General features: G+C 34.7%; 1 protein-coding gene across 2 annotated transcripts in view; it reads left to right on the forward strand.

Annotated features, from left to right (window-relative positions):
• Positions 1-14224, forward strand: part of Mdga2 (MAM domain containing glycosylphosphatidylinositol anchor 2) — a 725366-nt gene that overhangs the window by 472258 nt on the left and 238884 nt on the right. For both annotated transcript variants that reach the window (XM_041658245.1, XM_041658246.1), the window contains exon 5: positions 6860-6992. In XM_041658245.1, coding sequence (XP_041514179.1) covers positions 6860-6992 — 133 coding nt within the window. The remainder of the gene's footprint in view (positions 1-6859; positions 6993-14224) is intronic.

Below are 14224 nucleotides of genomic sequence, written 5' to 3' on the forward strand. Positions count from 1 at the left end.
AAATATCATAAATTGTACTAGTGGGGTTAATTTCAGTAGACTCTTGAGAAGATAGTAACCAGATTAATATGAATTAAAGATAATGTCTCACTGAGTATATCCTTATGAAGTATAATTAACTCTGTGTTGAATCAATTTTTTGTCATTAATTTTGGAACTAAGTCAAACTTTTCCACACTTTAAATATATTTGAGAACTATTATTATATGACTGGCTTCAGAATATTGGTTTCATATAATTAAAACTCTTAGAGAAACTTAGAGTTTGTTACTATTTAGAATTTAAAGTCATTTTGTATAAAATTCTAAATATATATATATATATTTAATTCCATACATTTATATTATTTTTGTTGTATATTATACAGCTACATACAGCAATATACCACTTATATTTCCGTTGATTTACATTTATTTCTTTGCTAAGATTAAAGTTTCACTTGATTTTTATATTTTTGTATTTAATGAAATTTTCTTTCCTTTCCATTTTTTAATCAATGTAATCTAGATAAGTTTTTACAAGAGAATAATGCTTTTTATTGCACACACAAATATGGTCTTATTGTGTGTAACTGAGTGAAAGCTTTTTGTTAACATGTGTTTGGTGTCTAAGTGATATTTCATTAACATCTATTGAATTCAGAACAGGTGCCAGCCAGGCAGAAAATTCAGCAGACACAATAAATACTGAGCAAAATCAAATGAACTGAAAGGTAGATGGATATGACAATTTGAATTTAAAAGAATTATTAATTCTAAAAGTGCATTTTCTGTGCTAATTCTGTGATTGCCCTCATGATACAGTATTGAGAGAGATGGTCTAACATGATTCTTGGACTTAGGACTTTACTGGCAATGCAAGGGAATCTAGAAAAGTTAAATCCATTGCCCATATGAATGTAAAGATAATAGCATGAAACAGAAACATAACTCATTTGGAAGGATTCTTCCAACAGGAGGAAACAAGCATAGAGCTACTTTTTGGAGCGGTAAAGAGTGTTTGCTTCCAAGGAATAGATCGAATTAAAGAATAGGTAAATATTGAATAAGCAATAGGTAAATAGACCATGGAAAGAGGACAATGGATGAAGCTTAGGATATGAGATGATGAAATGAATAGAGACACGATGTGTTTATTTGTTAAAGCTACACTAAAGTATTTATGTAATTTTGCATGGAGGTGGAAGGAGTTGTTTTCATATTTAAAAAAATAGTAAGTCTACAACCCTGGTAGCATATACCTATAGAGAAACCTTGATCAGAAAGATTGTTTCCAGCTAGCCTAGGCTATATAGCTAGTCTCTCTCTCTCTTCATCTCTCTGTATATTGGTACATATATAAAAATAACAGCTTTTATATAAAAATTATAGATAGATAGCCAATAGATAGATGATATTTATAGCTAAGAGATTAAAAACAATGAAAATAACAACTCTGTAAAGGGATGGACCTTCAGTTAGCTTGGTTATGCCCTTATGTCACAATGTAAGGGTCTAAGAAAACAAACCATTGTACACTTTAAAACCATAAAATTGTTATTTCTCAGTTAAACATCATTAATGCTGAGAAAATCATTGAAATGTCTATTTGTTCCCATACATCCTCCAAGTCTGCTACATTCCTTTAAGAGTTTGTTAGGGCTGGGCGGTGGTGGTGCACGCTTTTAATCCCAGCAGAGGGATTAATTAAAGGCAGAGGCAGGCGGATCTCTGTGAGTTCAAGGGCAGCCTGGTCTACAAGAGCTAGTTCCAAGACAGGAACCAAAAGTTACAGAGAAACCCTCTCTCGAAAATCAAAAAAAAAAAAAAAAAAAAAAAAAAGAGTTTGTTAGTTGAATGAACTGTCACCATATTATATATGAAAATAAGTAAAAAAGAATACTTTGAAATGGAACATGTTTAAATGCCAACAAAAGAGCTAGCTGAAGGAGATTCTGAATATGTGCACGAAAAGTAATGAAGACTAAGATGTGTTATTAAAGGACAAAGTAATGTTCTAGAGGATAACACATCAACTTCACTTTAGGATATGTTAAGCTTTCAATTTCTGTGAAGCATCAAAAGCACATGTTGAGACAAAATTTTGGGTAGTGAACGACAAAGGAGGTGAAGGATTTTCTGAACTAATGAGACGAGTAGAACAATAGAGCTTGTAGTAGAAATTCAGTAACACAAAACGCCACCTAAGGAACTGGTACAAAGTGATGTTAGCAGTGGAGCTGGAGTCCTAGGTGACACCATTACCTGTTTCCATGAGTAGAAAAAGTAAAGATCTCTGAGCAGTTAATATCTTAGGAAAGGGAGTTAAGGACTGACGGGGTGACTGAGCAGTCTTTGCTGCCAGGTTTTATGATCTGAGTTTTAGCACCAGGCTTTAAATGGTAATAGGTGAGTACCAGATTCTTGTAAGTTGTCTGGAGTCCATTATACACACACAACCCCACATTTAAACACACACACACACACACACAAATACATATACATACCCTTCCTTCCTTCTTTCCTTCTTTTGTTCCTCTCTTCTCTTTCTCTCTCTCTTACTTCCTCTCTCTCTCTCACACACACACAAGTAAATAAATAAATAAATGTAAAATTTAAAAAGTAACCTGGGTCAACTAATTTAAGTGTAAAGTTTTCTTTCTGCACAGCTGAACACATCTTTTGAAGGCATCTTATGTTTGCAGCGTTACAGCTATGTGTCACAAGTGAACATGTTTATATTATAAAACTATATTGGTTTCTATACATGCTTGTGCAAGATCTTTGTTTTAAAAAAAAAACAATGCAAAGTCTTTCCTAAGACAAGGCAAATAATTCACATGACTTAGCAGGGAGGCAGAGTGATTAGACTTCATGTTTTTAGAAAGGTGAAAAAATGTGGTAATTACGTGGGGTGATAGGAGTGTTCATTATTGCAATGATTATTTCACAATATGAAGCATAAAATAGAGCTTTGCTTATTTAGTTGAAGAAAGGGTTATATGTATAACTTGTTTAAAATTAAAATTGGATGTGAATGGAAGGATTGTTAGCACAATGCTCTGTGCACTGTTGTAGAGCCCTATCCCATTTGAGGAAAACCAGGCTGAACATCTATTGGTATAAGAGGTCCTCTTGTATTTGTGTTGCTTTCATTGGTTGAATAAAGAAACTTCCTTGGTCTAGTTGATAGGGCAGAACTCAGGTAGGCAGGGAAGACAGAACGGAATGCAGGGAAGAAGGGCAATGTAGCAGTTGCCATGAAGCTCCTGTCTGAGACTGACGCTGGTTAGGATATTTCCGGGTAGGCCACGACCTTGTGGTGATACACAGATTGGTGGAAATGGGTTAGGTCAGGATGTTAGAGTTGTTCAAGAAGAGGCTAGATATAATGGGTCCGGCAGTAATTTAATTAATACAGTTTCTGTGTGGTTATTTCGGGGGTTAAACAAGCTGGAAGGTTGGACATGGCCCACTCCTCCTACAACAATCCATGTCTGGGTAAGAGGCTTACTTGGGCATTCTGTGTTAAGCCACTGAGTAAGTACTTCAGTCCACACTGGCATATTGGGTGGATGATGATTTGAAAGAATTAATGAGGTTATTTATGTCAAGCAAATATAACAACAACACATTGCCATTCACAATGTAATATCTGAAATAGGAAAATTCATATTGTGAAAATTCTCCCACATAGGAAGTCATGCTATTTTATCATGAAAACTACATTCCTTAACCGAGGAAGTATTTGGAGGGGAGAGAGGGGAATTTTTTTACTAGATTAGAGAATTCCAAGGACTCTAGCCTGGACTGAGCAGGAGAAACATTTCCACTATAGATGTCTGTTCTCTTTACACTTGCATGGTTTCATCCAATGTTTCTACAGCCCTGCTCAGCAGGAATTCTTTGGTATTCTGATCATTTCTGAGTTAGAGAGGTCTGCACCACTCCAAATTGGAAGAGCTGCCCCTGAGCTTCTGAGTCAAAAAAAAAAAAAAAAAAAAAAAAAAGGCAAGGAGAGAAGAATCGAGAACATCAGAAAACTTCCTCCAGCCCAGGTTGAGTCTGGCATCTGCTATTGCTCCATCTACACCAAATATTTATGTATATAAGCATAATGACCTCAAATTAGATTTTCCTCTCCAATTTGTTCTAAAACCAGCATTTCGTTCGTTGGCTCTTCTTCAGAAGCCTTTTTGGTAATAGTGTTTCCTGCTGAAGTCTGCATAGACTGCCGTGTTTGTTGAATAAACTAAATTATTAAGTGTACTGTTCAGAACTTTGCATGATAATTTGCATCAATACCGCCAGAAGTAGGCTTTCCTCCCCTAGGAAGCAAGTGTGCCAAGAAAACATTATGAATTTTCATTTTTATCTTATATTTTACCTCGAGACATATTCTAGTATCATGCTTAAGATTCTTTTTTTCATTTAAGACATGTCCTCCTAATAATATGATTTAATACCTTACAGTGGTGTTGAAAAGAGGCTGCTAGTTAGTTCCCAGTTGCTCAAACCCCCAAAATAATTACACAGAAACTATTATTTAAATAACTGCTTGGCCCATTAGCTCTTGCTTTTATTGGCTAACTCTTACATATTAATTTAACCCATCTCCAGTAATCTGTGCATCACATGGCCTACCAGCAAGGTTTCAGAGCATCTGTTTCTGGTGGGGCTACATGGCTTCTCTCTAAATTCTGCCTTCTTTCTCCCAGCATTCAGTTTAGTTTTTCCTGCCTTCCTCTATTCCCTGAACAGGCCCAAGATGGTTTCTTTATTAAGCAATGATTTTCACAGCATACAGAGAAGAATCCCTCTTCACCTCCTCTTTTCTGTTTAAATAAAAAGGAAGATTTTAATTTTAACATATTAAAATTACATAAAACAAAACAGATATCAAGCAAGTATTACAGTTACTATACCTATAACTATAAATTCTTCAATTCCATAAAAGACTCCAGAAGGACATAATATTACCTAAGTAAACAAGACGTGTATTATTCAAAACTCTAGAATTAACAGAGACATCTCGTTGCCTGAACAGTCACCCAAAGTTCTTCTGTACTATGGGGGCATCTGTCTTCAGCCTACAGGTCCATAGTATCTGGCAGACTTTTCCACAAAGCAGTAAATTTCAAAGATAGTTCTGCCTATAATGGTAGTTCGTCAGTCACTTTCTTCTGCATCCTGAAGAATGTCTGGCAGACTCTTTGATGAAGCAGGAACCCTGAAGGACGATCTCACATTTAGGCAAGTTCAGCAGTCATTTCTCTTTGAGTCCTGCATGTCCAGTTCATCAAACAGTCCAGGAAAGAGCAATTTGTTGCCCACATGAACACCAACTATTTGAAGCCTCTTGAAGTAGATTGGTGCTGCCAGGAGCAGATAAGTCTCACTATTTTGAAAAGTCCTAACTTCTTAAAACAATTTTTTTGTCCTAACTTGTGTATATTTTTTCTTGATTTTTATTGAGCTCTACATTTATCTCTGCTCCCCTCCTTGCCTCTCTCCTCTCCTACAACCCTCCCCCAAGGTCCCATGCTCCCAATTTACTCAGGAAATCTTGTCTTTTTCTACTTTCCATGTAGATTAGATCTATATGAGTCTCTCTTAGTGTCCTCATTGTTGTCTAAGTTCTCTGGGATTGTGTTTTGTAGACTGGTTTTCTTAGCTTTATGTTAAAAAAAATGTATGAGTGAGTATATGCAACAATTGTGTTTCTGTGTCTAGGCTACCTCACTCACAATAATGTTTTCTAGCTTCATCTATATTCCTGCAAAATTTAAGATGTTGTTATTTTTTCTGCTGTGTACTCCATTGTGTAAATGTATCACATTTTCCTTATCCATTCTACAGTCGAAAGGCAGTTAGGTTATTTCCAGGTTCTTTCTATGACAAACAATGCTGCTACGAACATAGTTGAGCACATTTCCTTGTGGCACGATTGAGCATCCTTTGGATATATACCCAAAAGTGGTATTACTGGATCTTGAGGAAGGTTGTTTCCTAATTTTCTGAGCAATCACCACACTGACATCCAAAGGGGCTGTACCAGCTTGCATTCCCACCAGCAAATGCAGGAGTGTTCCCTTTTCCCCACAACCTCTCCAGCATAAATTGTCATCAGTGTTTAAGATCTTGGCCATTCTTACAGGTGTGAGATGGAATCTCAGAGTTGTTTTGATTTCCATTTCTCTGATGACTAAGGATGTTGAACTTTTCTTTAAGTGTCTTTCAGCCATTTTAGATTCCTCTCTTGAGAGTTCTCTGTTTAGGTCTGTACCTCATTTTTTTATTGGATTATGTGTTCTTTTGATGACAAATTTCTTGAGTTCTTTGTATATTTTGGAGATCAGACCTCTCTCTGATGTGGGGCTAGTAAAGATCTTTTCCCATTCTGTAGGCTGTCATTTTGTCTTGTTGACCATATTCTTTGCTTTATAGAAGCTTTTCAGTTTCGGGAGGTCTCATTGACTAATTGTTTCTCTCAGTGTCTTTGTTACTGGGGTTATATTTAAAACATTTTAAATGCCATATTCTGAAGGTTTCTAAAAGATTTGAAGAATACCTAACTATCTGAAATACTTCTCTGTATATCTAGAAAATCTTACTAACATGACTACAAGCTGAACTATTTATAGATGTTTCTTTATATTTCTTAATTATACATTCACAATACCTTAATCAAGAGCAGAAATATATATATATATATATACACACACACACACACACATATATACATATACATATAACAAAATTGACCTCAAATTTGTATCAATAAACCAAGATCCGTAAAAATGCAAATCTCAATAGCACATGTCAATTCATTCTTTCTGGTTACCACTGGTCTTTGCTGATGGCCTCTTCTACCTTTTCAGGGTGAAACAAAGATCTTAAAGCTAAAGAATCTTCGACCTCAGGACTATGCTAACTACAGCTGCATTGCTTCAGTGAGGAACGTGTGCAATATTCCAGACAAGATGGTATCATTTAGACTTTCCAATAAAACAGGTACAAAATCATCACTGTATTTTATATGTTTGTTTTCTAAAACCAGTTTTTAGAAACCTTGTTAACCTTCTTCCAGGCCAGTTAATGGCTACAGATGAAGAGAGTCATAATTTCCCCCCCAGAAATGTTTGACATACCTCTAAACAAGGAAAAGTAACACAAAGAGACTGTGTGATGTTACTAAATATGGAATAAAGAAAATCTAATATTTTAAAATATTGTAGTCATAAGTTTTACAAATTAGCCTCTGTGCCATTAAAAAGAGTTTTGAGGTACATTGGATATTTCATGTAAAACTTTACCATCTTATTTTCTGAAAATATCTTATGGTTACAAAGCTAAATAAGACTCATTTTTGCTATTTTTTTAAGTTAAAAATGTAATGGGTAAATTCAAGCCGGTTTCATCAGGAGAGTTCTTTTGTACAAGAAAGAATTAATGTGTTGAAATGTCTAAAACATCTAGAAAATACATTGTTTCTTCTCCCAGCAAAGAACTGATCAGCAAATTCCAGCCAACTTATTTAGTGAAAAGATTTGAGTTTAAGATTTTATAGAAATAGTTTCCAAAGTACATTTGTACTTTTGATTTGTATCTGTTCCATTCATTTGTATCTGTTCAAACAAGTTGCTAAAACTTGAAATGACTATTCTTTTATTCTTTCATTTATTCCTCAATAATTTTTCGAGATCCTACTGTATGTCAGAATTGTTGTGTGACAGAATATTGGCTAAATGGCCTTACAGTAGAAAATGCTGTATTAACCACAGGGTGAAAGTCAGTCCAGGCAAATGTAAAAGTAATGTGCGATGAAAAGAATCAGCTTTACTAACTAATAAGGGTATAAAATACTTTATAGAAAATATTTCAGAAGTACCATGGACACAAAAATTGTTTAAGGACCAAAACATCAAAAATTAAACTTTGTTGCCAAAGTCTAGAGATTTGCTACTTCACAATTCATGAGGTGGGGAAGACTGACGGATATTAGGCTTGAAGAGTTATTTAGGATGACCAGCACTTTAACTGGCTTTGAGTTACTGAAAAGAAATTCAAGCTGAAGTCAGAGTGTTTTATTAGATACAAATATGATGTCTTACTTCATCGACAATATTAGAGTGGAAAGTGACAAAATCCTTAAAGCCCATTGAAGCAGCTAGTTTTTTTTTTCTCTCTCTTATTTTTTAGGCTTGTTGCTAAAATGAGTGTTAATAAGAAGAGCAATGGCTACTGTTTTAAAAGGGCAAGGTTTTTCCATATTACAAATGTTCTGTTGAAACTTTCAGCATTCTGTAATTTTTCCCCCACACTAAAGTATATGACTAATCAGAAAAAAATGATAAGCTTCTTCTTTATAAATCATGTTTAGGTAGATCATCTTATGTTGGTATTTATTACAAATGAGTATTGAAACTGTGGAAAAAGATTGGGGTTATAGTACTTGTTTAAGGCTTCGAATAACTGCACTCAGAGGCATCATTTGCCTGACCTTTGAGAGGTCAGACCATTCATGTGTACTTCTTTCCCATCTGACTGTGCTCAGATTTGGGAAGGTTTGTGCATTTCAGGTACATGAAATCATAGTAGCTTCCAAAGTGTATCCAAAGTAACTCAGCTCAGACCATTTTCATGCAAGTGCATATGTAAAACAATAAGCCCCACTTACTGTTCTTCTGACATGAAGAGAAGCATGAAAATAAGGGACATAATCAATATCATCAGGTATTCTTTTAGAAACTGTGGGGGTATACACAAAATAGGAAACCTCTGTTTTGCAACGTATTATGGAATATATGCACACTTTAAAAAGATAAAAAGTATATTGTGAATGTTGCCATAGGTCTGGTTAATGTCCTCTGTAACAAATACACTTTTAAAAAAGAAATTTGGAGATTTTAGTCCTAGTAGAGAACAAACAACAAACAAGTATAAATTTACTATGAACGTTTTATGAGAATCCCTGTGGTCATTTGAACTTGTTAATGAGGATCATTCTGAAGGCCTGCTTATACAATACTCAAATGGCAGAATGAGCTAATATAGAAACAATAGCTTCATTGATAATTGTTATTCAGAGTTCTTATAGCAAAGCAGTTTGAACGTGAGTAGAATTCTGGTTCCGTTCTATACCTGTTGAAGCAGGATTTTGGTGTGAGACCTAGGAATATAGAATTTGAAATAAGTTTAAATTATTGTTTTGGATGAGAAGATAATGTCATTGTTATCATAGTATTTTAATGAACTCATTCCATTCTGTACAGATGAGCTTTTGTTAAAGAAATCAAGTTGCTAGTGCATTTACCAAGAATCATTTGAAAGATCATAATCATCTACACATTACCCAGAAATGGGTTGTCTTGACTTTCTCAGAATGAATTAGCATTGCAGTTCAAGTCCAAATCAAGTTAAGGAAAATATTCAGTATTTTTTTGACCCTCAGTGATGACATACTATAAAAAACATGTCTTATCATAGTATATATTGCATTTATCCCAATTTTCCTAACCCTGTAATGATCATTCATACCACGTTATATAATTAAAAAGTAACACTTTTATTTATCCCGGTCACTCATACTGACCAAGTGACACAGTCCTGTAGATGATTCCAGAGACTGATGATTTTAATCTCATTTTGAAGAAACATCACAGTAGTCCTTTTCTGGTAAACTATTGGTGCAATTTCATTTCTCATAGTTGATTAAAATAATCCACTTAGATTTGTAAATTTATAATCTCAATAAATATATGTGTATTTTGAAATGATCATAATTATGATAACTAAGAAATTATTTAAAATATGTACTACAACATAAGGGTGCATAGGAATTATGATAAATTTTTCATTTATTTTAATGTATTTCAAGCACTTATATGTTGATATCTCATGATTTCAATGGAAACTAAGAATTAAGTAGCTTACCTATATTAGGATGAAAAACATGTTTTGTACCTGCCTGAGAGGTGATGAAGAAGCCTATAAAGAAACAAGACAGGTGGGGCTAACTTCACTTAATTATATAGATTCCTTGATTTAGTCTACACAGCCTAAGCATTTATAAAAAATTACATAATTAAGGTGCCTTCCTTAAAAGTGGGTTACATCCAGAAAGGAATATGATACAAAGGTGATATGCAGTAAACAAGTAGCAAACTCCCATGCTCCTCTGTGGCTGCTCTTTCTCCTCCTCCTCTTCCCTCACCTCCTTCTTCCTTGCACACCCTTGCCCATCTCCTTCCATCTCTCCCTCTCTGTCTCTCTCCTCTCTCATTCATTCTCTGCAATCTGTCCCCATCAATTGTAACAGAATAAACAGATTTGAGAAAAGCTCTCTTGCTTTTGTTTTCTGCTATTGTTATTATTTAGTGTAACTGGGAGCTCACTCACAGTCAGCCACTGCTGTGAAGTGCAGTATAAATCACAGAATAATCTGTTTTTTTTTTTTTCATGGTGGTCTCTTTAGTTTAGAGGAATGCAGCCTACATGTCATAAGAAACAAAGTTGTTATGTTATTTTAGTTGTAGGAATTTAGTAGCCAAAGTTACAAAACAAAATATATAAATACTTCTTTGTATAATATGCACATTATCAGAGATGCCAATTTAAGGTCCAGAAAAGTAAGTATTGGAAAGTTTGCTCTTACAGATACACACTGACCTTAGCCACTTTCCTTAGCCATGTTGCTTCTTCCCAAGTTACTCTATTCATCTGGCCATCACAGAATCTAAGTGATAATTATTGATGATTAGAATCTAGGCATGCTATCATACCAGCTGTCATTTTTATTAGAAAGATGGATTTTATGAGATGCAACTACAACAGATAGGATGTTGGCCTGTATCAGACTTCATGGGTTGCATTATTCTGATGCCACATCCTGAAGGCACAAGCAGCAGAAATGCATATTGTCATGGTTCTAGAGGCAACAAATTGCAGGATTAAAGTGCCATCTGTCTGGTAGGAGCTGTCTTACTGAGTTGTCATGGTTTTCCTATCACTGGGTGGTCACATGACTTTTCCTCTGTGCTATGTGGAATGAAAGCTACATATACATTATTCATGTAAAGACATTCTTTAGATCAGCGTCATATTTTTTAGACATTAGTTAACTTTTGATTTATTCCTTTTGGTTCATTTCAAAATAGAATTCTATTGTGAGTCTTTATACCTCTACATATTTTGTTTTGGGAAAATGGGGAGAAAGCAAATTCAGGGACGAATGAAGGTTGAGCCTTAAGAGAGACAGACATGATTTTATTATGGTACTCTCATTATTTTTTGAAAGCAGGGTAAAGACGCTAATGCTATTATATGACAGTGAAGTATGCATTTTTCTGGTTATAATTTTGTATATTTCTAAATTTAGTACATGAAAGACTAGGATAACTTTTGCCTTTTTTTTTTAAGCTTTGAGCACATTAGGATATTGGGAGCAAGTAATTGATGTTACCGGGAATAAAAAGGCTTTATCAGCATATATGCTGGTGTTTAACAGTAAATGTTGTTAGACTGTGTTTGGCAATAACATGTTTTCCTGGCCAGTCATGGTGTTTTGCACCTACAATCTTAGTGCAGTAGGATTATGGAGAGTTTGATACCAGTTTGAAATATGTAATGAGTATCAAGTCATAGAAAACTAAATGATACAGCCTGTCTCTCTCAACAGGCTCTCCAAACTGCTTTTCTGTAAGTGTTTTCATTTAAGAACATAGGGTGCAAATTCTGGTTCTTTAAGTCTAGAGACATTATTTGGCTTCTGTTTTTGATACTTCTTAAAATCAGAGATAAGAAAGGCAAAAAGTAATCATATTGTTTGCTTTTATAGGTAGGAAATCTAGATATCTAAAACATAAAAGTATTTGGCACATAGAGAATATTAGTATAACTTAGAGAATATTCCCAAATACTAATTATGATAGAATTTATAATCCAAATAGTAGAAGAAAATATATGCTTGCAATCATCACTGAAGCGAAGATGATTAAGGAAATGTCATACTCCTGTGGTTGTTTATTTCAACCACCAGTGACTAAACAAAGTTTATAATGCTTCATGTTCATTATTAATAGACTACTTTCTTACAAATAAACACTATTTCCCAGAGAAATCTGAGGGTATAAATGCTATGTGGGATATATTTGTATGTGACCTATGTCATTGATTCAATTTTTAAATATAAAATATGACTTCCTGAAATAGTTTAGTTTCGATGGTCAACAGAAAATAGTCTCAAAGCTATCTTTGGAGATTCTTTGTCATGTAGTGTTGTACAAGACTTTTCTTTCTTTCTTTTTTTTTAAATTTTATTTTACATTTTATTATTTTGAATATATTTTATTTATATATATTTTTTGTTTTATCCCACAGGTCCCTTGCATACACATACATACACACACATACTCATATAAAATGGCTTTTTGTTTAGTAGTAGTTCTTGTTGTTGTTGTTTTTCAAAACAGAGTTCCTGGCTTTTCTGGAACTCGCTCTGTAGACCTGGCTGGCATCAAATTCAGCTCTTTTTCTTCTGTTAGTTTGTTTTGTCCCCTTCCCATGTGTTAGTTTTTGTTCTATCTTAATCTATTTTATTTTATTATTATCCCTTAATCCTGTCTGTTTTCTGAGAGACTAAAAGGAGGTGGACTCGGATGAGAGGGGAGGTGGGAAGGAACTAGGAGGAAAAGCAGAAAGGAAACGATAATCAGGATATATTACATGAGAAAAAAAAATAGTTGCAATCTAAGACAGAAAAAAAGGAGTTTGTAAAACAAATAGAGGAAAGCAATAACATTGTTGATACACAGTAGATCATCCATCTAACTGCTTCCTCATTTCCTAAGGTAATCAAAATGAAATGTGCCCCAGACTCACTAATGCAGCTTCAGATACAGGAAAATATAGATGATGGCTTCACTGTCAATTGGGGAGAAAAAGTAATGGTCATTATGAGGTTTCAACTTTGCTCTTCCTGAGTGTTTCCACAGCAACAAGATGACCCAGATTTTCCAAAATTGTATTACCATAGTAACAGAAAGTTTGCAAGTTGCTGGGTTCTCGCTCTACCTGTGTAGCTTGTCCTTCCAATGAATTTTTTACATTCCTAGAACTCAAGTTTATTTTGAGACTCTAAATTCTTACATAAAGCATCCCTCATCAACTACCAACTTTCCCAGTAGATACTATAAGTCAGAAATTGGACGGTAAAAAAAAAATACAAGGTCAAAGAAACTTTATGAATCAAATAAGATGTATTAAGACAGAAAGCAATGATATGAATGTTCTTTCAATACAACATGAATATTTTAGAGCACCATCAAATAGTCTGTTTTAAGAGGTGTCTAAATGGTCACTTATTATGTTTCCAGTGTAACTATCTTTAATTTAATATGTTACTTGAATTTAATTATAATAAAACACTATTTTTGTTTATTTATTTACTTACTTAGGGGAGAACTTGTGTTCCCGAGTGCACATGTCTGGGTCAGAGAATAACTTGCAGGAGGTGGTCCTCTTCTCCCGCCACTTGGGACCTAGGGATAGAGCTCTGTTTTTCAGGCTTGGCAGAAAGTGCTTTTACATGCTGAGCCCTCCACCTGGCCCACAAAGCATTACTCAGAAAAACCTTCAGAAGCTTATACCGTTCTGTTGAATAATGGTTTCACGGAATTAGTGAGGTAAATTCAGCGCCATTTACAAATATTAAGAATATTAATTTATATTTTAAAAGTGAAATTTGTACAACATGGTTTGACTCTTTTCAAATTTTCAGTTTCTAACAAATCCCTTGAAAGTCATATTAAGCTTCTGTCCTGCCTGCTGATCATTAAAAGTACACAGAGTCTGTCCCCCCTATGTTAGTCCAGACCTGTCTTTCAGCCTGGGCTTTGTCATCCATTGAATATTTTCATCATTTGGGAGATTAAGAGAGTAAAAGGAGATATCAGGGAAAGAAAAGGAAAGGAAAGAGCCAGATAGATAGATAGATAGATAGATAGATAGATAGATAGATATCGAGGTTTGTTTTGGGGTTAAACACATTAATCCTCTCAGGGTATTTCCATATCTCAGGTTGCATGTGTTATTATTTATAAACACATGGGGGGGATCTGTCCCACAAGGGGCAGTGGTCCCATGATTGGCAGTGGTGGGTCACCCAAGGCCTCTGTGGTGGTGGTGGTGGTGGGAGGGGGGGCAGCTAAAGGTTACCTTAGTGGGTGGAAGACCAGGACCTGTGA

This window comes from Microtus oregoni, unplaced genomic scaffold, assembly GCF_018167655.1.
Source record: "Microtus oregoni isolate MIOR12 unplaced genomic scaffold, Mior012 000009F_ref0000495, whole genome shotgun sequence".
Lineage (NCBI taxonomy): Eukaryota > Metazoa > Chordata > Mammalia > Rodentia > Cricetidae > Microtus > Microtus oregoni.